This window comes from Monodon monoceros, unplaced genomic scaffold (assembly GCF_005190385.1).
Source record: "Monodon monoceros isolate NGI ecotype Baffin Bay Population unplaced genomic scaffold, NGI_Narwhal_1 Super_Scaffold_5, whole genome shotgun sequence".
NCBI classification, from domain to species: Eukaryota; Metazoa; Chordata; class Mammalia; order Artiodactyla; family Monodontidae; genus Monodon; species Monodon monoceros.
The window spans coordinates 25,037,493-25,063,178 of NW_021703782.1; the positions used below are offsets into that span (position 1 = coordinate 25,037,493).

At 42.8% G+C, this 25,686-nt stretch overlaps 1 protein-coding gene across 2 annotated transcripts in view; it reads left to right on the forward strand.

Moving 5' to 3' along the window:
• Positions 1-19,364, forward strand: part of FAM120A (family with sequence similarity 120A) — a 104,110-nt gene extending 84,746 nt beyond the window's left edge. Inside the window, exons 13-18 of one of the 2 annotated variants that reach the window (XM_029201504.1) lie at positions 5,332-5,541; positions 7,308-7,491; positions 8,085-8,222; positions 10,524-10,665; positions 11,137-11,233; positions 17,451-19,364. In XM_029201504.1, the coding sequence (XP_029057337.1) occupies positions 5,332-5,541; positions 7,308-7,491; positions 8,085-8,222; positions 10,524-10,665; positions 11,137-11,233; positions 17,451-17,762 (1,083 nt within the window). In that variant the 3' untranslated portion in view covers positions 17,763-19,364. Of the gene's footprint in view, positions 1-1,365; positions 1,421-5,331; positions 5,542-7,307; positions 7,492-8,084; positions 8,223-10,523; positions 10,666-11,136; positions 11,234-17,450 lie in introns of those variants that run through there. The other variant, XM_029201505.1, reaches the window with a different exon arrangement.
• Positions 19,365-25,686: the final 6,322 nt, after the last annotated feature.

Sequence of the window (25,686 nt, forward strand, 5' to 3'; positions counted from 1 at the left end):
CCTCATTCCTTGTTTTGGGAAGTCTTGTTTTGGAGTTCTGTGAGACACAGCTAACCTCACGGAGGAGTCACTCAGTGCACTAAACTAGTAATAATAATGACGTGAACTTAGAGCCTTCAGGGCAAAAGGAATTTCCTTCCCGGTTATGGAAACAGTCAAGTCTACTTTTGTTCGATAAAGGTTTTTCCCTTGTTTACCAATGGGTGTTTATTCTTGTTTTCCACATCAGGAAATAAACTTGCCTTTTATTTCAGGTGGGGATCCCAAACCCTGGGAGGGCTTGGTCCTAAGAATTTACTAACATCTGGCCAGGATTCTTTTTCTTGTTTCGTTCTGTTGTTTCTAAATACAACATTCGTTTTCTCTAAAAAATAGTCTTTGCCCTCCTAGTATTGTAAATCCCTTTTAAAAAAACCACTTGAAGAACAATGTTATGTCATCATCCCTGTGCCCTTTTAGTCAGCATTTAACATCGTATTCCTTTTAATTTTCCCTTCTAGTATTCCTTTTTTTCTTTAATTGTTTTGACAGTATTAATTTTCTCCATGTTGTCACCTGATTTTTTGGTGTGCTTATCTTTTCAGTGCACTTTTATTAGTCACTGTGTCCACATGGCTGTACTCGCTTTCTAATTTCTACACTAAATTTTAGAAAATTCAAGACTTTTCAGAGTTAGCTAAATTAGTGGATCTGCCTTTTCTTTTTAATGTACAGGGTTTTGTTTTTTTTCTTTGCCATTGGTTTGGTTTTCTTTTGTTGTTGTTTGTGTTTTTTGTTTGTTTTTTACAGAATTTGATTTGTAATCAAGTAATCTCTTTTGACAAAATCGCCTCCACTTTTAGATCTTTTTGCCATTCTTTATGAAGGCGTTCTTTCCCTGCAGAAGAGTTTTAGGCTCATTTGATGGGTTTTCAGTATTCTACTGTTGGGGCTCAATAAATCTCTGGTTTCCCCTAAACTACTGAGTTAAATTCAGTAATCCGGTGTTGACCCTGAACTGTGTGGAGCCCATGTCATTTGTGGTCGCCTTAGGCTTCTGATGACTTTGAAACAAGCTAAACTAAAGACAACCAAACTTAGGAGAATCTACCTCAAATTGTATTCTTTGTAGTTCAAGCTTTTCTGTTTGTTAGGCAGAAATTATTTTTTTTAAATGGTTTTGAATTTAAGTTTTCATTCTAGAATATTTGGCCGGGTGTCCCCCCGAGAGGCTGGTACTAAGTGCAGGCTCTCCCTCCCTGTGTCCTAGCGTGTGGTGCCATCACCACCATCTTCACCAGCAGACTGTGCTCAGGGGTGTTGTAAATACTTTTACTAGAGTGTGGTGCCATCCCTCTACCTCTACTTCCTGTTTCTCTTATTTAGATTATTACATCAGTATTGACATCCCAGTTCTGAAAATCAGACCGCCAGGTATCAGGTATGCCCACCAAGCCTTATTCACCATCAACTTGCTTTTACTCAAAGTTCATCTTCTCCCATATCCTTTTCATTTTTGGATCAACACATAGGATATAACTTTTGAAAGACAGTCGCACTCTGAGCTTTCATTTTGGTTCTTTTGAGGTCTTAGTGCTTTCATAATTTTCTCCTGATTCTTCATCTAAAGCCAGGCGTTTCTAGAGCCGTGTTTAGAAAGACCCATTTTATGTGCAGTTACTTCAAGCCCACCACTATCCCTTTGGGTCTTGCTGGTCTGGAGGTCTGTGTTCCTTTCACCAAGGACAGCCTGCATCGTTAGTGCTTCATTCACGAGCACCATAAATTCTGAAAGAGCTGGAAGGGAAAATAACAGCATTCATTGGGTGGAAGGATAGTTGGGGTTTTTTTAAGATCAGAGATCCTCTCAGCTATCAGATTGAGAACTGATAGGAATAATCATTATTTAAATGAACAAAAATCCCTATGCAGAGACTGAGGGTCCCAAAATTCAGTGATAGAAAAGTAAATTTCAAAATTGCTTTTTCACTTAACCATTAAAGTTGTTTTGATATTTCAAAAGCAATGACGATGCTTTTCTATAAAATACCATTTTCCTGTTGAGGATATAGTCAACTCTTGATTTTTGTTGTTCTTTTAGGGGCCATTATCCAGTTTGTGGATTGCCCAGATCCTGTTTTTCTTCTCCCATTTTTGTCCATTATATGCTTTGAGAATAAATAGGAGAAGAGAAAGAAAAGACCTAATTTTGAACAGTTTGGCCTCTTGATGGCTATTCTGATAGGAGGTTTGGCGGGAAAAGATGTTGAAACCGTTGGTTTAAATGAATTTGCAAGAGTTTCATCTTGTCCAGTCTCTGTCCTCCCGCCACGACCCTGAATTGTTGAGTGTTCTGCGTGGTTCCTTGAGGATCCGTGACAATGATTGACTGACGGCCTTCACTTTTTCCCTGGTTTATTTTTGTGGCGCTTCTCCTAGGTTACCAGCACAAAAATAATGACTAAGGTAAAATCAGCACTGACACTGTGTTTGGAGGAGGGCGGGTGAAGGATGAGGAGAAGGACCTTTGCACAGTTTTAATATTTATCCAGTTTCTTTCTCCCTTGCTTTTGACATCCCTATAATTGCCTTAAATTCTTTTAACAGTTTCACATGCCAAGTGCAGAATTAAAAGATGGAAAATGAAGAGCTTTAAAGACAGTAGTAGGGACGTGCAGCATGTCTGTGATACCTGTAAGAATTGTTGTGCGTATAGGTAAATATGACAAATCAAAGTAAGAGTCTGTTGCCCAGTAATTAGAAGTTGGACCAAGTAACCTCACTGGAATTTGGTTCTTGAACTAATTGGCCAGAGCTACATTCCATATTTGTATTTCCTGGGAGATCATAAAATTTTGTCACTATTTTTCTAGTTGAGGAACTTTGAATAACGGTGAATATTTTATCTTATGTGGTATAAGAGAATGAGGTTGGAATGTGAATATTGCAACCATTTCTACGATCAAGGGTTCAGATTCTGGTGCCACCAGATCAGTTTTGTGACCTTGAGCTCTCTGTGACTCAGTTTCTCCATCTATGAAATGGAGTACTAACAGCAGTATCATACATGAGATTGTTGAGATGTTAATGAAATAATATATGGAAAAATACTTAAGAGTGATGTCTGATACATATTTATTAAGTGCCCCGTAAATATTAGACAGTATTATGTGTGCAATTAACACTTAGGGGATGAAATATAAAACACCACGTAAAGTAATTAAAAATTTTTTTGAATGAAGTGAAATCCACACAGCAATTGAGATTTTATTCACATTATTTAGGCAGTTTTTATTTTAAGAATTTTTCTCTATTGAATTAATGGTAGTTGTTATTTCTAAAACAAATTGACTTGAAAATCATTTTTTAAACCCGTAAAAACACAATTCTTCAACTAATGATGAGGCCATTTAAAATAAATATATATGTGTGTGGATAATGTAGATTTATCCATTCCTCCCATCCGCTTACTGGGAGGTTACTTGTTCTAACTAGGGTGCTTCTGTGTTCCATGCACTGGCTCCCATTGCTTAGCCTCAGCACGCAGATGGCCATCTGCCCGAAATGGTTTTGAGCTGTATTAGTTAAATAAAGGCGAAGGGTGGATATGACCAACACCACCAGTGACTAAGAAATGACAGCAGTATCGGATTTCACCAGAAGGACCCCACTGGCACTTTGTTATAAAGCAAACGTCTTTAGAGCAGCATCAGCACCATCGTTCCCTTCCCCTCAGCCTTGACCTGGTCCTCCCTCCTCTGGCCTGGAAGGCTGTGGGCTGACAGTGAGAGAGCGGCTAGAGGCCTGGTTGCCATGGTCCCTGCAGAGGGGCCAGGGGATGGGTTTCTGCACAGGCAGCCTCCAAGCTTGGGCTGGCATCGCTGCTGTGCCACTTTCCCGCAGCGTCAGTGTTTAGGGAGGAGAAACTCCCTCTTTCTGCCTCAGGACTCAGAAGAAGGGAGTTTCCACTTCCTTTCTGCAGTGCAGAGAAAGGCAAGGCCGGTGGGGATCTAAGTAAGTTAGGTGACTTTTTTTTTTTTTTTTTTTTTCCATTTTGACCCTCTTTCTCTCCCCTTTCTGCTCATAAATGTAAAAAGGCATCTAATTCTATCATCCTGACCCCACCTGCCCTCAACTGAACATGTTTATTAGTTCCCTTTTCTGACACTACATTAGAGAAGCAGGAGCCAGCAGAGGTGGGTTGGGAGCGATGGACAGACTTCTCCAGGTTCAGGAGGTTCTTTACTGCATTGACTTCAAATTTTAAAAAAAAAGGGGGGGGAGGTTGGAAAACACAGTGTTAGCTGATAATGGGAATGTTGACACTGACAGCACAAAACATCAGATAATCAAATTCGTTAGTATTTGGCACTGGAGTCATCTTTTTTATCTTTAATGAAAAGCCAGTTTACCTGCCACAATTAGGCATTGCTTAGTTTGGTACCCATAAAGACTGCATTCTCAAGAGACCATCACCTTAGAAAATAAGCGTGGAAGGTGGGAAGACAGAAACCAGGACAGTTAAAGCTCAGTCCTGGATAATCCACAAACAAGGTCCTTCACAGATAATCAAGAGTTGACTGTATTTGTCAGTGTTTCTTATCCTACACATTAGATGCTAGAAGAAAGGGCTGTGTGTACAAAGGAAGGCTCACAGCACTAATGACTGAGTGAGAAGAACCCACAGATACAAGTCTTTAGCTTCTGATAGTCTGCATGGTTCAAATACAGTGTTTTTGCTGTTGTGTTCTTTCATTTATAAGCTATCCATTTCTCCTAAAACATTTTGACAGTCTCATTAATAAGTTGCTATCTAAAACATTAACATATAAAATAATGTAAACATAAAGTACAAACTTAAGAATGAAATTATACCAAGTAATTTTTTAAGATAACTGCTTGAAAAATGCAGAATCTTAATAGAGTATTCCTTTTTACAACATTTCTGTTAATATATTACCAGTGTTTAGAATCTTCAGTGTAAGATTTTACTTCGTAAATGAATTGTGGGCTTCTTAACTGCTAAGGAGACTATTAATAATTTGTTACTTTGTCATGTGTCCACCTTAAATACACTATTACTTGATACTTGTGTAACTGTTTACAAATTCCAAATTGAAATATTTCAGTGTGTTTATCAAACAGTCTCTTAAATTTAAATTTGTTAAATAACGTAAGTCTTTCTGTTCAGACAAGTCAGTGTTAAGACACTGTAAGGTAGTGATAGGGCTGCTTAGGGGGCATTTGGTTGAGGGGTGTGCTCATTACCTGTGGAGAGTTGTAGTCAGACATTGTAAGAATTGGATACTGTAGTATTCTTACTCCATAGAAATCACTCTTTTCCATTTAAAGATTGAGAACCTAGACCCCCGCGGCATTCAGCTGTCAGCTCTCTTCATGAGTGGCGTGGACATGGCCCTGTTTGCGAACGACGCGTGTGGCCAGCCAGTGCCCTGGGAACACTGCTGTCCTTGGATGTATTTTGATGGGAAGCTCTTCCAGTCCAAACTCCTCAAAGCAAGCCGGGAAAAGACCCCACTCATCGACCTCTGTGATGGTCAGGTCAGTTGCAAGAAAGCAGGCTGGGTGGGGCGGGGAGGAGCAGGTGGCCACCTCCAACCAGAATGAAATAACGCTCACTGGCTAATCTGTCGTCTTTCCTACCGAATTTGTAACAAGCCTGTGCGACAGGAATTTGATTTAGATGGGGCCCAGCCCAGTGTGTAACTAAATGCCAGTTTAGTGCCCAGCTCAGGATATACACTTGGTTCTCATTATTCACGGTAATTATATTCTATATATTCGCCTTGAACACTGAATTAGCAAATACTGAACCTTTGCTCTTAGGGGAAATATACGGTTAGGTTCCTGCAAGCCTCCCGTCACATCATCTTCATCAACCAGTCAATACGTAACCTTGTTTTACGTGTGTTTCTGTTTAAATACTTCTTAATGCATATATATTGTTAATTCACTCACATTGAACTTATGGCCGACAGCACTATAACTCAGCCTCACCAAAGCTCATTTAACTAACACGTGCATTTTCTCTGTAAGGTACATCACAGCCTAGCACTTGGGAACACTAGTCAGTACTCAGCACTGCTCTTGGGGCCGTTTGAAATAGCAAAATCATTCACAAAAACACGAAAAGTGTGGCACTAAGGAGACAGTGAACAGGACACGTGTTTACAGTATAAAAGCTGAAACACGAAGGCAATGCTGTGTCTTCTTCAAGCTCAGGTGGCAACTCAAACTTTATCCCACTTAGCAAATGTCTTCAAATGACTATGAAAATGCCAGGAGTATTGATTTTGAGGTTACAAATAAATTTTAGCAAGTGGGTAAGTGTGCAGATGTGGAACTCATGAATAATGATGATTGACTGTACTTTTTAAAAATCCTGATTTAAAAATAAAGTGAAGTAGGTTATGAGGTTATCTTGTCCCTTTGTATAAAAGAAGCTCACATGTGCTGCAAGCTTCTAAACCTTAGACTACAAAACATGCATTCTCCCACGTGCTGCTTTAGTCAAGCTCAGTCTAAAGACAGATTTACAGAGTAAGCAGATTTTCAATTTCTCTGATTACAGATTGGTTGCTGGTGTACATATTTGTGTATTTATTAACAAAAGACACTCAAGTTGAATGTTTCTGATGTTTTTTCACAGTGGAATTTGACCTACACAAGTTGTATTGTCCCCATTTTTGCAGGTGACTGAACAGTCGTCTCACAGACAGCCCCACAGACAGATCAATTGGGCTGTTGTCCTGTCCAGTCTCAAAGAGCTCTAGGCTTCCCTTAAAAAGCATCTGTCACTCTGTGCCTCAGTGCCTTCTCTATAAAATACAGTAAATACCTGACCTAAAATTGAATTGATAGGAAAGTACATTTTAAAGGTGTGAACTAGGCATCATCTACCCCCTGGTCCACAAGTGGAAGGAAGGCTGTGAGCATGATCTGTCTGGACTTAGTCACTGATTTTGAGAACCAAATTCATTTTCAGTTAATAAACTTTATAGTAAATGGTTCTCACCTGAAGATATGCTGAGAAAGTAGAAATTTAAATTCCTGTTTTATAAGATTAAGATTATGAGATGAAGAGGTATCTGTTAATCTTTTTTTTTTTTTTTTTTTTGCATTTTTGCTTTTGGGGTCATGTTTGCATTCTGTAAACAAGTATCACTGAGCAGATTGTGACTGTGTTATTTATGGGTAAATAAGTAGGCATGGCACAGTGGTCAGCATGTCTCATTTCTTTCCTGTTCTTTCCGATTCAATTGAAACCTTGTGAGTGAAGTTTTCACATGCCAGTCCTTGACTTCCAGGCCGAGCAAGCCGCCAAGGTAGAAAAGATGCGGCAGAGCATCCTGGAAGGGCTGAACTTCTCCCGGCAGAGCCACCCGCTCCCCTTCCCACCGCCAGCGGCGCTGCCTTTCTACCCCACCTCCGTGTACCCACGGCACTTCGGGCCCGTCCCACCAGCACAGGGCCGAGGGCGGGGCTTTGCAGGTGAGTGTGTCCATCACTGTATGTAGGGACTTGCTAGAGTGGGGAGACAGACGCACGTACAGCGTGCAGGCCTTCTTAGTGGGCAATATCTTGCTGTGTTGAGACCTTGTAAATAATTGACAGGCTTAGTTAGGAAGTTTGCAGCAACATCTCTTCACATTAGAAAGGAGCAAACTTGATCCCGGAAGAGATTATGTATCGGAAAGGGAGCGGGAACTACAAAAGCTATTAATGGCAGAGATAAGATTTTAAAATTGGTCAGTGTAGCTGAAAACTCTGCTCACGTTTGTGATTTAAGATTTTCTCACGTGTGGGGTCAGTGGAGCTCTCCTCCACTAAGGCCACCTCCCAAGTCTGTGGCAGAGCCCACAGCAGTAGTGTTCGGTCTCCAGAGGCTCCTCCAAGAGCAGGCAAGGCGACATTTCAGTATTATTGGTGACAAGAGGGGTCAGGAGTCTCCTCCCTGGCAGCTGATGGTGTAAGAACGACAGCTGAAGGACAAGGGGGTTGCTCTGCCTGAAAGCCCACTGGTGGCTCTCCCTGAACCCAGTTCCTCATGGCTTCTCCCATCTCTCTCCACCCGGGTCCCACAGGAGTCTGTGGCTTTGGAGGCCCCTATGGGGAAACTGTAGCGACAGGCGCTTACCGTGCCTTCCGCGTGGCGACAGCAGCAGGACACTGCGGAGCCTTCTCAGGCAGTGACAGCAGCAGGACTAGCAAGTCACAGGGCGGTAATTATGCCACACCTCCTCCTAGAGCTTCTGTCCGCCAGCAGCTTCCCGCTTCTTCTGACTCTTCTTCCTCCTCGTCTGTCCTGACTCCAGCACCATATCCTTCCTGATAGGTCCCCACTCTGGCATTCACTGCTGCTCTTCTCCCAGCCTCTGCCCGCCCCCAGGTCTCTGCAGCAGCTTTGCTGTGGCCCATCTCTGCCTTCCAGAGGGGCCAGTGTGTGTCCACACACAGCCCTTCTTCTGTGCACCTGGCCCCCTAACCATTGTCTCCTGTGTTAGAACAGGCTGCCCAGTAATACCCAGTGATGTTTTTTTCCTGTCGTATTCCCTAACAGCCCCCTCTGGGTAAAGAGGATGATGCTTGTTTAGAAGATTCTAAAGGCATTGTACAATTCTTGGCATAAAAAACTTTATCGCAGTGTGTTTCATAGAAACATTTTTAAAGAAAGATCTAATATCAGATATATAAATAGTCTATTTTAAATTCGCATTGCTTCTCTTCTTATTTGTATTAGGCTTGTGAGGGAGAGAAAAGGTCTTAACATTTAGCCTTGAAATACTATCTTGTGATTTTGCTGTACTTTGAAGCCCATGACTTGTGACTTTGTCATAAATCCCACATTTTGGGACTGCAGGTCTAAACATGGCTGTCAAGTCTACATTACAGGATTACTCAAATACAATTTTGAAGAACTTTTAGGGTAGGCAAGCCTTTCTTGACCGGGAATATTTTTCCAGCTCAGTTACTTGCGTACTTACGGAAGCTACCTAGAGACATCTTTTGTAGCAGTAAGACTCTTACAGATGAATGCTGCCCTCTCTCTGTAGCTGTAGGAGCCACTTCTCCTCTCCTACTGCATGCCCCTCTCCTGCCTCCCCGTAGTTCTCCCGGCTGTCCAGGGTGCTTTTCCTCCTGCTACTGCGCATCATGCAGTGCACAGTAGCGTGTGTCCTCTGCTTCACAGTCGGCTTCAGCTTCTTGCAACCCTTACCTGGAAACTTATGCTGGCCTGCAGGTGTGATAAAATACTGTGGTGGCAGGGAGGGCAGGAGGGGGGAGTTCTGACTATGAACATTGTTTGGTCAGAAGCGGTTTTTTAGTCTGAAATGATAAGAGGAACCTGCTTCTTAACTTCCACCAAATTGTGTCTGGAATCCGGATCTGTGCTGTCCAGTGTAGTAGCCACTGGCCACACGTGGCTCTCGAGCACTTGAACTGTGGCTCATCCAAACTGAGCTGTGTCCTAAGCACACATCTAATTTTACAGACTTAATACGGAAAAAAGAATGCAAAATGTCTCATTAGTAGTTGTTTTTTATATTGATTACGTGTTGAAATTAATGTTAATTTGGGTATATTGTTTTTTTTGGCTGCACCATGTGGCATGCGGCATCTCAGTTCCCCGACCAGGGATCGAACCCATGCCCCCTGCATTGGGAGCGCAGAGTCTTAACCACTGGACTGTCAGGGAACTCCCTAAAATATACATTACTAATATTTATTTCATGTGTTTCTTTGTACTTTTTTAACGCGGCCACTAGAAAACGTAAGGCTTGTAGATTTTGTTGAACAGCGCGACCTGGCTGTTAGTCATCATGGCTAATACCAAGATGATGGAGAATTTATTATAATCCATTCCATGTGCCAGAAAAGAAGATGCTTGAGGTTCTGTTTTGTTTTGTTTTTATCAGAAATTTTGGTACCAACTAATTGTTTGAGGATTTTCTTAGGTAAGTCAGAAAACCTTAGAATATGCAGGCTACCAGTAGTTAATAGAAGTTAGTGAATACAATGAATATTTGTAACCCTGCCTAGGGAAATTATCGTTTAATAATGCAATAAGAAGTAACAGGCTAGCTTTACGGATTAATTTCTGTAATGTTTAGTTAAGGTAGTAAACTTGTAAGTAATTACTCAAAGAGAAAGACATTCTGAGTTTGCAGATTTTCCATCTTGGTAATATAGAAGGTGTGCCATATGCACCCAATACTTTATTGGATCTATCTCTACCTAACAGCCATGCTCATTTTGCAGTTGTAACCTATTTCAGTTGTCATGGGTTCTTTAAATAGCCAACACAGTTGTCTTACTTTCAGGTGTATTTTTAACAACAGCTTAAAAATAAAACCATTAAAATCAAACTTGTGCACATAGATAGTTCACATAATAAGTCTTCACAAAGCAAGAGAAAGGGGCTTCATATGAAATGGAAACCACATTTGAAAAGAAACTGCTTGCTTATTTCTCTTTGTTAGTCCTGTGGTTGTAAAGATTTTTTTTCATCTACTTTTGTGCAGGAATCCAACCTATACCTTCTCAGGGAGGGAAGCTAGAAATAGCTGGCACCGTGGTTGGCCACTGGGCTGGGAGCAGACGGGGCCGTGGAGGCCGTGGGCCTTTCCCCCTACAGGTAGTTTCTGTTGGAGGACCAGCAAGAGGGTACGTTCTGAACAATGAAAATGTATTTGTATAAGCTTAAAAACACAGCCTCTTACTTGTTACTTTAATCATGAGTTTACTAGGAACATTTTTACATCATTAAATACATTCTTCTTTAATACCATTCTTAGTGGTTGTATAGGATTCCATTATATATAGCATTATGTAATTATTTAAACCATTAGTAAATAATTATCCCAAAATTACTCAATTAACCATTTTTTAATGTTTTTAAAAAAAGAACATTTTTGAAGTGCATTATTTTGAAAATTGAATACACTGGATATGTACCAAAAAAATAAGATTGATTACTTGGACTAAATCTTTGGTGTGACCATGATTTAATAAAGTTTGTGCTTCCTGTAGCGTAGACTAGACACCTTTAAATCCATTTGATATGATTTTAAATGTTTAAATGTTATCTGTAACAGATTCAAGTCTGTTTGTTTTTGTCCTCTTTTATGTGTTTAGGCGTCCAAGAGGAGTTATTTCCACTCCAGTGATCAGAACGTTTGGAAGAGGTGGAAGGTACTATGGCAGAGGCTATAAAAACCAGGGTGCGATTCAGGTAATAACACAACATAGTGCTAGTGCCAGTTCACTCCTGAGTGCCTGATCGTCCCAGGCCAGTGTTTCAGTGCCTGTGTCCAGACAGGAGGGGTGTCGGAATGTTTCTGTAGCTATTGAGCTAACACAGTAGCGGCACATGGTGCTTACCAAATGTACATTCCCTCAGACCCAGATCATTTTATCATCACTTGGGGTAAAGAGAGCATGATCTCGTGTTCACGTGCTGTACATAGGAATTTAGCTGAGAATAATCCAGGAGCTATTAATGCTGTTTATATTAATAAAACATTATGTAGGTAAATCACATTTAGGATTTAAAAGAAAATTGTGACTTTAAATCCTGGAACAGTGCATCTTTTTCTCCTCCTGGACCATCTTGACTAGCTCTTCCCTGAAAGGATCAGCTCATGAGAAAATAAAGTCACGTCTGTCTTCATGAAAGAGCTAGAACTGCCGCTTTGGATATTCCATTTTAGGACTTGGATTCTGATGAACTTCCCTTGAGAACAATCTTTTAAAAACACCAATCAGCCCTAACAGTGTATTATGTTGTCTCACTTACTGAATTACGGCGTTTCGTCAAAGTACACAGTTTTTTCCCATAGCATCCTTGTGAACATTAAGAGGAGTACACTCTTGTGACTCATTTATTAATAACCCATATTTGGAAACTTACTTGGCCAAGAGAAAATAAAACTTCTGCCTTTGCCAGGTGATCTTAGCGTCTTGGTAGCTTCTGTTTTGATGAAATACATCAAGCAAGTCAAGTGCAGAGGCAGTCTCTTTCCTGAAAGCAGGCCCAGGCAGCCCCTCTTTGTAGCACAGCATCCAGCAAGGGGGAGGTACTCAGCTCGTTCTGGCTCTCCTGTAGCCCCACCCTGACCTTCCTCAGCCTTCACCAAAGTGCCCTTTTGAGCTAGAGGCACTCTCAGCCTCTCGACTGGTTTACAGGAGGGAGGAGAACTTCATTCTTACTGGTTCTCCAGAGCTCGTCCTATAAAAATGCCTCTGGTTGTACGTTATGGTCATACATGGTGGATACAGGGGCCTTTCCTAAGCTGGTAGTGGGGAATATGTGTCCCTATGTTGCTTAAGCACTTTTATTTTTATTTTAATATAAAACCGAGATACCAAAAACCACACAGACACACAAATATAGCTTCATCAGTTATAAGCCAAATAGCCATGTAGCCATCACCTGTGTGATGAATAGCATTTTCCCAGCCATATCAAGAGCCCCTCACGGGCCCAATCCCAACACTAACCCCCTGCCTCCCTCTGCACAAAATAACTACAACCCTGGAGTTTTACACTCAGTTATTTCTCCCTTGCCTCTTTCTGGTTTTATCACTCACGTGTGCATTCCTAGACACTGATGTTGAATTGTGTTCATTTTCTTATAGTTTGCTATGTCTTCTAAGTCTCTCTGAATCAGCAGGCTTCCCTCCCCCCGCTTTCTTTTCCTTCATTTATCTATTGAAGGACAGCCCAAGTTATTTCACCTACAGACTTCTGGCTTTTGCCGAGTGCACACTCGTACTCATGGTGCTGTTTCCCATGTGGCTCTGACCTTTCTTGCCCGCCGGTAGCTGGGTCTGGATGGTGCATCGGACTTCGGTTTGTCCCTGTGGCAAGACTGTAGTGTGTGCTTTCATGTCTGCTTATCTGTTTTTATGTTAGGACCTGTTAATCTGTTCATATACTGCAGATTGCAAAATGAAGATATTCTCATTCGGTCATTTCTTTTTCTTTATTTATTGGGGTATTTTTATAAAAAGATGCTTCCCATTGCTTTCTGTTTTTGGTGCCTGAGTATTACAGCCCTTACCGGAACTAGGTCAACACATGGTTTTTTGTAGCTCACCTCACCCATCCTTGGCCACTGGGCCCTTTGCCGTGACCTCTGGTCTTCAGTAGCTTCCTGTCTGGTGTATCACCCAGCCCGGCAGACCAGTGACAGTCGTTTCTCTTAGTTTCTCAGTTTCTTTAGTGAGAAATGGCATTTCAAGTAGGAGAACCGATGGACCCTGGCTGCCATAGGGTCAGTCATTGTTCCTAGTGTTCTGTGTACATAGACACACAGAGTCCTGTTTCTTTATATATGTAAACACACACACGACCGATGTGCCTTTTTATTGTATTTTTTAAAGGTATGATTCTCATGAATTCACACTGATGTTTCCAGTTCAAACTGAGGACTATAGGCTTTTATTTAGTCACATTTCTGTTACATCTCTATTTTCTTTCTTGTACACCAAATCACCATTTCTAGGCTTTTCCTACGAACAGAGCTAGAGGGAAAAGGTGTACACATGCACACTCACATATACTATGCACACACAAACATATATACATGTAATCTGCTTTTTTCCTCCCTAATTAAACTGACTCTTCTAATTCAAATTTAGGATTTTAGGAATTTGACTTAACCTTTACTGTTTATATCAGTATGTCTTTTCTTCCCTTCTGAGAATCTTGGTTCCTAAGAACCCAGAGGATGATTAAATTAGAACATCCCATAACTCATTATTTACTTCATCCCACATTGCATACACAGTCTGCTAGGAATAGCTAATTCTTCCATCACCAGCACAGTCACTGGGAACAATTAAAAGAAAATGTTGGTATATGCTTCCCCCATTTTCCCCTGTCATCCTCACAGTTTTGAGAAACAGCTTTGCTACTGTTGTCTGCATTGTCCAAAGTATACTCCTTTCAGCCACATTTGTCCAGGGTTTGTAGATAACTGTGTCCCGTGCCCCACCAGCCTTGAGTCTGCTGGTCCATTTTGTCCCTCTAAGGCTCTTTCTTTAGTGGGTTCCTAGGGAAGACTTAGGAAAGCAGTGTTTAATTTGAAAACAGTTTATTTTCCTAGCAATTAGAAATACTGGTTCACATCTTCTCAAGTGACTTACACATTATTTGATTTTCTTCTGTTATAAAGCTTTGCTGTTAAAGACTAATAATAATTGAATTGTCTTTCCCTTTGAAGTCATTTGCTGTTTTGGCTAAATGCCTAAATTGTTTTCGTTTTTCCATCAAAGTTTAGTGACATGCCCTGCTGCTGGTCATTCTTGGTCAATGCACTCAGTATGCAATGCTTTCTTTCCAAATGCAATTTCAAATTTGTTTATGTCAGAAAATTTTCTTGAATTACTAGTTTTTCATTTCAGTTCTTTTGCTTTGCTTTGTTTTCATCTCTGGTGCTCCTGTCGTACTAGACCTTCTGGGTCTGTCTTCGGTGTTCGGCATACTCTTGATTCCTTTTCGTCTCTTCCTCTCTTTTTTGAGATGTAACTCATATACTATACAATTCACCTGTTTAAAGTGTACAATTCAGTCTCTTCCTAAGGTCGTACGCAATCACCCCAAAAGAAACCCCTTATTCATGAGCAGTCATACACCCCACCCCCATAGTCTCTGGTGGATCTGCTTTCTGTCTAGAGTTGCTCTCTGTACATTTCATGTAAGTGCACATGTTGTGCCCCCTACCAGGACTTCATTCTGTATTACTGCTGAGTGATGCTTCATTATATAGATGCACTACATTTTGTTTACTTGTTCATCAGTTGATGGACATTTAGATTGTTTCCACTTTTTGACTGTTATGAATAATGCTGCTATGAACATATATGTACAAGTTTGGTTTTTTTCCCCCCGGTTTTATTGAGATGTAATTGACACATAATATTATATTAGTTTCATGTGTACAGCATAATGATTCGATATTTGTGTTTATTGCAAAATGATCACCACAATAAGTCTAGTTAACATCCATCACCACACATAATTACAAATTTCTTCTTCTTGTGATGAGAAATCTTTTAAGTGATGAGTATATCTTGTGATGAGTATATCTTTTAAGATATACTCTTTTAGCAACTTTCAAATATATGAGTACTGTTAACTATAAGAGTGTTGTTAACTACTGTTAACAACTTTCAAATATATAAGAGTACTGTTAACTGTTAGCTACACATTTTCACTTCTCTCCGGTATGCATGTAGGAGTGAATTTCTGGGTCATATGGTAACTCTGTGTTTAAGCATTTGAGGAACTGCAAAACTGTTTTCAAAATGGCTGCACCGTTTTCCATTCCTATCAGCAATGTATGAGGATTCCAATTCTCTACATGCATGTCAATACTTGCTACTATCTGTTGTTGAGTTAGGCCATCCTAGTGGGTATGAAATGGTGTCTCATTGTGGTTTTGATCTGCATTTCCCTTTCTTCATCTCTCTGATTTTAAAAGTTTTGTTCTTTCACCTTCAGGTACTATGATGTTTATTTGGTGTTGTTTCTTCTAGTTTAGTGTTCATTTCTGGAATTATTTTTTCTTTATTTTAAATTCTTCCCAAAGTTTTTCGCCTCACTTTATGGCTTTTCCTGGTTTAATCTGTGCTCCTCTTCCTCATCCTGTCCTGTCACAGCCTGCTTTAAAATCGAAGGAAGCAGTCTTGGTCTTTTATTGACATGCCTTTCTGATGTATTTCATTGTCCTTAGGGATGTTGTTCCACCTTTTATTGCCATAATGTGTGGATTCCTTGGTACTTCCTGTTGCTCGCTTTTAAGTGAAAGTAGTGTTCTTGCACCTTGAGAAGGACAGATGATGAAGGGCAGCTTGTTTCCTAAGAGCCTCTGGCCTTCCTTTCTCTGTTGCTGCCATCCTGATGGGGCCAGCGCTGATACGATGTGTCAGTGGGACAGAGGAGGCAGTGCTGCCCCGTGCTTGTGGTACATATAGTGGTGGAGGGCCCCTTGCCGTGGCCTAGGCTTATGGGAAGAATTAGCTGTAGAGAGAGGGAGTGTCTGTTTCCAAGCAGGTACAGGCTGGCTTTCCTTCTTAGTCTTCCTGCATCCTTCATAACTATAGGGAGGTTCCCTAATAAGCAGGCGCCTCAACGCATTTCCTGTAGCAGGCACCCATGGGGGAACTGCTTAATCACCACTGGCAATACTGCCACAAGTGTGTGTTTAGTCTGGCAAGTGGATTTTTCCTCGAGAGAGTGAGGGTTTTGAGATTTGAAAGCATGTACTTGAGGTCTTCAGTATTATTTTTCTCCGCTTCTTGGCCCTCCTATATTTTTATATTAATTATGTTTCTCAAGGTTCCAAGAGAATGACAGTAGTATTGACTTCTAGAAAAGTTTACATGAGTGTTTCTGAACTATAGGATTGAAAACTAAAATGAGAAGACACTGTGTAAAACTGAGCCCAAATGGGGAACATGATTACCTGTGGTGTACAAGAGGGTGTCTCTAAAGCAAGGGTGATAGGTACCTCCAGTTCCACTCTGTATATAGACTACAGAGTGGATAGAGTATATAATAGAATGTTTAGAGTATAGAAAATTTAGATGATAGAATGGATAGCGTATAAAATAGAATGTATAGAGTGGATAGATTATAGAGTGTATACAGACTGTAAAGTATAGAGAGTACAGTTGACCCTTGGACAATGCCGACTCTCTGCGCAGTTGAAAATCCACATATAACTTTTTTTTTTTTTTTTTTTTTTTTTGTGGTACGCGGGCCTCTCACTGTTGTGGCCTCTCCCGTTGCGGAGCACAGGCTCCGGACGCGCAGGCTCAGTGGCCATGGCTCACGGGCCCAGCCGCTCCGCGGCATGTGGGATCTTCCCGGACCGGGGCACAAACCCGTGTCCCCTGCATCGGCAGGCGGACTCTCAACCACTGCGCCACCGGGGAAGCCCGACATATAACTTTACAGTGAGCCCTCCTCCATATCCACAGTTCCACATCCGCAGATTCAACCAACTGTGGATCATGTAGTACTGTAGTATGTGTTTATTGAAAAAAAACCGCATAATGGCGGACTTGCGCAGTTCACATCCATGTTGTTCAAGGGTCAACTGTATAGAGAATGTATAGAGTATCTAATAGAATATATAGAGAATAGAGTGCATAGAGTATGTAATAGAATGTAGAGAGTATATAGAGTATACAATAGAATATGTAGAGTTTACAGAATATAGATTATGGAGGATATAGAGTATGTAATGGAATGTATAGAGAGTATACACAGTATAAAATGCATAGGGTAGAGAGTACCTAACAATGAGAGATACAGCCATGCACTCGCTGTGTTCTGTTCTTAAATCTGCAGTGAGTGTCATCAGGCCTCAACTGGTGTCTCCTCTCACCCGCTGTTTATCAAAAACTGCCTTATCGCTTGCTGTGCTTCATTTTAAATAGGGCAAGCCTCCTTATGCTGCTTCAGCAGAAGAAGTGGCCAAAGAACTGAAGTCGAGATGCGGGGAATCTAAATCCTCCGCTGTGTCTTCAGACGGGTCCCTGGCCGAAAACGGAGCGGTGGCTGAGGAGAAGCCGGCTGCCCAGATGAATGGGAGCGCGGGCGACACCAGGGCCCCCAGCCACTCGGAAAGTGCCTTGAACAATGACTCTAAGACGTGCAATACAAATCCTCACTTAAATGCACTAAGTACAGACAGTGCTTGCCGTAGAGCTGATGCTCTGGAGGCAGCTGTCTTAAAGAAAGAAGAGTAAACTTATTTTTTATAGAGGGTGAAGGATGCTGGAAGGGTAAGGATTTAGGAATATCTGGAGAGAAAGAGAGCCTACAGTTATGTACATTTTTTCCTTTCCGTAAGAGAAAAATGAGGACTTTGGAAATTCGGATCCCTCTTTGATATCAGAGATTTAAACAACACATTTTTAGTTTTAACCAGTTGTAGTCAAAATGCTACAATAAAACAAAAAGAGAGAAAGAAAATGAAGAGCATTTGACTCCCACACTTAAAATGAAGTACACACAAAGTTTAAACTGGTTAATGACAAAAGCCTATAGCTGTGTTTCTTGAACTATAAAGAAAACAAATTTTGGCAGTCTTTAAGTATATATAGCTTAAAATATCATTTTTAGCATTTGGCACCATATGTATGCCATTATCTTTGATTTTGCATTACTGTTCACAAGAAAGCTTTGTCTAAGGCTTTGATTTTATGATTATGAAAGAAATTAGGCACAACCACAGTTTTTCTTTCTTACTTAAATTTCATCACTGTTGATGTGGTTCTTTTGTGTTAAAAAAAGAAGTGCAACTATCAAAACTAAAAAAACTATAGAGTAATATTGCCGTTCTGCTGATTTTAAATATACAGTACATCATACATACTTTACAAGCAAGTTAAATGGAGATAAAGTTGAAATCATAGAAGATGCAAATGACCTTTCAAAATCAACACACTGTGTTCTGAAACTTTTCGTGACTTAATACCATGCATCTGTGATCAATGAACTATGTGGTTTTGAATCGGACGTAGACCATTAGTGCTACTACTTGAGCTAAACTTCTGCATGGTTCATAATTTTTAAAGTGTGTAGTTAATATTATGCATGTTATTGTCCTTTCTTCCATTCTTACCAGTATGTGCCCATTTGCAAAACAAAAATGCTAATAATCAGTAATAGTCCTATAAAAGATGTTAACTCTGTTTAGTCATTGACTGATCTTGCTCTAACCTTAAAATTTTGTGATTATTGACCTCTGTTGCATTTATTCTAAAACCCCCCAAATTATCTAGCTGTTTCGAATATCAACATTACCCTGGTGTATTCACTGCTGTATGCATTATTGTTCTTTGTTGCTGTTTTATGCCTTCATATTAGCAAAATATGAAATTCTGTGAAAAACAAAAAAAATCCCTTTGATCTTTAAAAAAAAAAAACAAAAAAAAACAACCCCCCCTTCTGTAGCAGGAAACAAATTGCTTGTTCTTGAGAACTTTCCCATCAAGAATTTAGTAGAAGCAGGTATACTTATATCATTTTGATGTTTTTGTTAATGTTTCCAAACAATGTACTTTGAAATCAGAATCACTTCTTATTCGTTTTCATATAATTCTCCTGATGCTCTTCATCACACATTAGTGATCAGAAATGAGATGTAATTCCCCAATCCCTGCCCGCAAGACCTGAGTAGGATCTTACTGTAAGTTGAAGGGAGTTTTGCCCTAACTCATGGATTGTGCAAGAATGAACTGCTGTTGGGTTTGACTGATTGTAGATGGGTTGTGGTGTGGTGTATCTGAAGGCTATTGAATGCAACTTACAATGCTTAATAAAAATCTTTATTCTTTTAGTATAAAGATGGTACGGCTTTTAAATTCCTTGTAAAAACATACATTTTACTGAGGTTTAATTCAAATTGAGACAGCTACTGAAGAGCTTAGTCAAATAACCAAAATTTAGAAATATTTTGCCCATTGCAGGTAATTCCAGGTTTCTAGCTCTAAAGAAACATATGTGGTCAAAAGGCAAGTTATGCTGATGTCTGAATTTCATAGTTACAAAAAAGACGTATTCTCTGATAGAGCAGGCTTAGAAATAGAAATTTAATTAAAAAAAAAAAAGCCCAAGGAAGAAATACATTTGATCTTGATTAAACCACTTTTTGTTTTTTACAAGATCCATACAGTATTCAGATTTGTTTCGTTTTTACTTAATGTCCTTTTTTGTTCTAGTATCTACCACATTATATTTAGTTGTCATGTCTCCTTAGTCTCTTCGTCCTGACAGTTTCTCAGACTTACCTTGTTTTTGGTGATCTTGTGACAGCCTTGAGGAGTGGTCAGATATTTTGTTGAATGTCTTATAACTGTGATTCGTCTGATTTTTTTTTTTTTTCATGAGTGGACTGGGGTTAGGCTACATAAAATTAACATGCCTTATCACCATTGATAGCGACTTGGTCATCTGGCTGAGTTAGTGTTGGTCAGGTCTCTTCACTGTAAGGTTGCCGGCTCCTACTCCTTTCCATACTGTGCTCTTTGATAGAGCCACCATGTGGCTCACGAGTGACTCACGAGTGGGGAGTCATGCTTGAGTTAGCTAGTAAATTATTTGGAATTCTTGTGCGTGGCAATTTGTCTCTTCTCCGCCATTTCCCCATATGTTTTTACATCATTGAGTTCTGAGTGCTTAGCACAGGACAGGGGTGAACGGTAGGCATTTAATACATTTTGGTCCTTTTTTTGTGAACATCCACTGTAAATCTCTCACGTTCTAATAACACCTTCAATGATGATACTAAAACAGGACGTGCTTTTTTAGAAGCACTGTCCTAGGTGTTTTCGCTCAATTAATGCTCACAGCAATGCTATCAGGATGACACTGTTATCACCACCGAAGGTTTTTAACTTATTGGAGGCCACACTGCTAGTGAGCGGTGGAGACAGGGTCTGAGTCCTTGCCCTTTGGAGCCCACGCTCAGAGCCTTTGAGGCGCCCTTTAGTCCATCACTCCCCTATGCATGGCCCGCCCAGCTCCTCCGGAACCGCTTCTCCGGGAGGTGCGGGGAGGTGGGGCTGTGTCCCCGCCTCCGCGGGGTGGGCAGGAGGGGAGTGGCCACACGGGAGAGACGGGGGCGGAGGGGGCGGTGTCAGAAGACGTCGTATCAAAGATGCTGGGACTGCGGGCGCGCGCTCTCGGCCGGGGTCGGAGAGGGGAGGGCCGCCTTAAGGCCCCGCCCGCCCGGCCTCCTAGTCGGAGGAAGACGCGCCCGGGATGCGCGCTTCCGGCCTTGCGTGGAGGGGGGTGGGGCCATGCGTAGGGCGGGGCAGGGCGGGGCCTTGAGTAGGGCAGGCCCGTTCCTCCGTGCGCTGACGGTGCGCGCGCACCTCTTTCCTCCTATTCGTGAGTTCTGCGTTCCGCTGCGTCGCAACGCTGCCACCCAGGCTAGGCGCGAGGCGACCGCGGGAGGTCGGCGGTGGCCGGTTCGGTGTCCACACTGCCGACACCTGGGGCCGAATTCCAGGCGCAGAGAGCTGACCGGATCCTCGGGGACCGCGAGAGCTAGGCCGGGTTCCCTACACGGTCACCAAGATGCTGACATCGAAGATTTCAAAGCTAAAAAGAAGGAGCTAGAAGAAATTGTTCCGCCAGTTATTAGCGAACTATGGAAATGCAGGCCCTCCCCAAACTGGGGATGAAGAACCAGCAGACAAAGACGAGTTGTAGACATTGCTCTGCTAGTGCTGTAATATTGTAAATAACTGGACTCAGGAACTTTCCTTAGGAGAAAATTGAGAGAAAAGTCTCGAATGTGATTGGAATCTTCACCTTGGAGTGGAGTTGAAAATGCTGTCGCCCAAGTAGCTGTTTACTGCTTTTCATTAGCAGTTGCTCACGTGTCTTGGGGTGGGGGGCGAGGAGGAATTGGCTATCATCAAAAGTAGGTAAAAAATCTGGGTTAGGATGTGTGTTCACCTTGAAAATGTTCTATTTAACAATTGGGTCATGTGCATCTGGTGTAGGAACTCTTTTTCTACCATAAGTGATACCAATCAATGTTTGTTATTTACACTGGTCTTAGAAAAAGAAAAGAAAACCCTCCAGTTCTGGGGTTGGGCACCGGCACCGCATGTCCCTATAGCCTGGGAGCCACCTACGCCTCTGTGGGACCCACCACGGTTCCCGGTGCCTGGGGCGGATAAGGCACTGTCCTGAGCCAGTCTGTTCCAAGCAAGCCCTGAGTGTTCTCCTGGTTCTGACAGGTGTACAGACTCCAAATGCTGTTAACCCTCTACTCCTACAGGCTGTGGCTCTGGGATTTGGAGGAAATAAAGGAAGCACCCACACCTCTCCTTTCTGACACTTGTCTGGTCAATCGTGTTGGCCCCACTGTTCCTCAGGGACGTAGCTTTGAGCTCCTCTGCGTTCGTATCATGCTCTGGTCCACAGTACCAAGGGCCACGATGGCCCCCCAGTCCTTGCTTGCACTCATTTTGCGAGGCACTGGGGAGCGGGGGGGGGGGGGGGGGGCTTCCGCTTTACAGAAACCTCAATTCCAGTGAGGACTCACCAGCACGTTTAATCTAGTGTCAATTGCAAACGCCTGTCAAGTTTCCTCCATTGGACTGTCTTTTCAGGGAGGGTTGTATTCTCAGTGCCACCGGCCCCTACCTCCAGATGCCAGCAGTGCCTCCCCATCATGACAACTGCATGATGCTACCCTTCCCCTTCCCCACCCCCGCTCCTCTCTGGAGCAGGTCCTCCCCGCTGAAGAAGAACCCTGTGTTTTGGAGAGGGGGAGAGGGACGGAGGCACAGGCCTGGGCAGGAAGCAAAGGGAGGCCGAGGGACACCACGCTTGCTTGGGGACAGGCTGGCCATCTCTCCCACGTCACTAGGATCACGGGGGATGGCCTGAGTGGCATCCAGAAATAGGTGAGGGACCAGCAGCTGTGCGTGGCACTCTGGGGCTCGGGACTGAATTCTGACCCCAGTGTTGCTCGTAGGACAATTCACATACTCTCCTGGGCTGATGGTTTCTTTTCCCTTTCTTCCTTTTTGAAAAATAGCTTCTACTGATTTTTTTTTTTCTGGTTTCAAAAGTAATATGTTTATTGTAGTAACTTTAAGAAATATAGGTAAACAAAAAGGAAAAGAAAAATCACTATACTGTTAATATTGTTAATATTCTTAATCACCATATTGTTAATATTTGGCCTCTATCTTTCATTTTTCTATGTAATATATAATTTTTTTGCAGAAAATAAACCATTATACATGTTTTATAACATTTTCTCCCCACCTACAAAATATTTTATGGCTCTTTCTCTCTACCATTTCATATTCTTCCATAGCCCCACGATTCCACGGGTAGCTGCACCATGAAGTACCTGCTTGCCCCGTGTGGCTGGACATGGCTTTATTTTGGCATCCCCCAGTATTGATGGCGCATCTGTGTTGGGTACTGCCCTAGGTCCTGAGGCTCAGAGGGCAGCAAGTGCCCTCCCTTCATGGGCATTTACAATTGGGGGCTGGGTGAAGTATACCTATGTACAAATAAGACTATTTCAGACAACAAGATGAGGAAAATAAAACACGGTGATGGTTACGAGGCAGGGAGGGCCTCTGGGATGGGGGATGAGAAGGATAGTGGTCTGTGGAGAATGGGGTCAGGCTTGGGCCCGGGTTAGGAAGCAGTGGATGGAGAGAATTCATGAGTGAGAGGGAAAGCCAATGATGCAGGGTGAGGGTTCTGGGCATGCTGGTGGCCCTTCAGAGGTTGTGACCAGTCTCCAGGTGGTCACAGCCTGGGAGGCATGCACACCCTACAGGTGGTTAGCATTTCACCAGAAGGACTGCCTAAGGGTGGGATGTGAGGGTAGGTTGTCTTGGTCCTTGGTGCTGACCAGAAACCTGACTCTTTGCTAGAGTGACGCATAAAATGGTTTTCTGGTTTTCATCTGCGTTGCTTCGATTGCCAGTGAGGGTGATATATCCCTTCTTAGGTTTACTGTGCCCTCAGTTTACCATTTTCTAATTGACAGAGAACGTCTAATGCCCTGGCTCTTTCCTGATTCCAAAATCCCAGGCCAAGGCAAGAATGTTAAGAAATAATTCAGCAGTTGTACCCTCACCCATATGATTGCCTGCAAGGACAAAGAGTTTCCGACACCTCCCTCCTCGTCCCCCCTCTTGGCCTCAGAGGGAGCCTGTTGCCGCACTGGGTGCCTGTTCTTTCCTGATGTAGGTGTTCTCAGGAGTAGCTCTCTCTTCCAGGGAACTTATTCTACCCTCACATTTCCTGAGAATGACTAATTTATTACCCCCTTTTACTCCTTAATCCCCACTTAGTCAAATGAACCTTGCAGAGGCCACTTTGCCTGGAGCCCTGTCTTCGCCCTGCCCATGTGGGCCTAGGCTGTTGCATGCTTGTCCTCTGCTCTTTGCTCTGTTAGCTTCCCTAGCACAGACTGGGCCACAGATGACCCGAGGACCTGTAGACAGGGCCAAAGTAGCTCTGCACTAGATGCTTCACCCTGTGCTATGGGCTGGACTGTATCCCCTCCACTTTCATATTTTGGAGCCCTGACCCCAGTCCTTCAGAGTAGGACCTTCTTTGGAAATAGGGTTACTGCAGATGTAATTAGGATGAGGTCCTGCTGGAGTGGGGTGGGCCCTAACCCAACAAATCTGGTGTCGCTATAAAAAGGGGAAATTTCGACACAGAAACAGATACACACAAAGGAACAAAATGGCCATGTGAAGACTGGACTGATGCTACCACAAGCCAAAAAGCTACCAGAAGCTGGAGAGAAGCCTGGAGCAGACCCTTCCTGGGGCCTTCAGAGGGGGCATGGCCTCGCTGGCACCTTTATCTTAGACTTCTGGCCTCTGGAACCCTGAGATGACACACTTCTGTGGTCCTAAGTCACCCAGTGTGGTACCTTGACATGGCAGCCGCCGGAAGCTGATACGCTCTGCATGCTGCCGTCCTGTTAAGTGCAGACTGGACTCTGCCCAGGGGTCTCTGAAACCATGGGGGGTGGGCACCACCACCCCAGACCCTTAGCTGGGTGTGACTTAGCTCTGGCTGCATGTGTTTCTTTTTTCTTGACACCCAGAACGGTGACTGGAAATGGCCCAGGCAGACCTGAATGTGAATGGTTCTACCTGGAATGAACCTGCCTGGTAGCAAGAACTATGGCCCTGCCTCTCAGACAGATGGAGGCTGATTTCAGGCTGAGGGTCTCGTCCTCACTTGGTATCAACCCAGCGACCATGTTGGGTCCCATACAAGTGCTCCCAAACCCATGCATCTGGAAAGAAAGATCTTAGGTCTTCCCTGCTTAGAGAGATTCCTGGATCTCCATCGGTCCTTTTGTCCACCTGTTGGTCATCTGGGCCTACTGGGGCTGGCGTTGTGCTTGTTGCTGAGGACTCAGCCATGAGCAGAATAGAGACCTCTCTGTGCTGTGTCACGTCACCTGAGTGGACAGTCATGTGGAAATGCAACGAGAAAAAATAAACCCATGTGAAAGTGCAACAGCAATGATAATATGCTCTATGAAGGAAAATGCAGTGGAAAGGAGGAACTTACTATGGTGGAGGAAGGTGTCAGGGAATCCTCTGATGAATGACCTGGAAGCCAGGTGGGAATTACCCAGGCAGAGTTTGAGCTGCATCAGGGTGGGTACCCTGGTTGGCCTTAGCCTGCTGTGTCTGGCAGGCACTGGCACCCATAGCAGACCTAGCCAGACCACATCGTGCCACACCCCCTCGTGGCATTTGTGCATGTCCATCCCTGCAGACCTGAGTGACCCCAGTGTGGGCTATAGGAGGGCCACCCTGGTCCCAGTTTGACCAGAATAGCCTTGTTTGCCCCTGTTCTGGTGTTTTATTAACAGCACCCTTTTGGATAATAAATTATATGGTCATCCAGCTGAGTGAGTTTGGTCTACAAACTCACTGCTTCCAAGCATCACAGGGCCATCCTAGAGATGGACAACAAGAAGGGCACACTTTCGTACCCATCAGAAAACCCCAGAAGGCTTCCAAAGTTCCTGTGGCTTACTGTTCATTTCAGTTGGTTCTGGTTCTGATCACCATGGTCCAAGTAGCCCAAGAAGCTCTTAGAATTTTCTTTGCATTCATCAGATGGATTAATCTGATACAAAAGCAC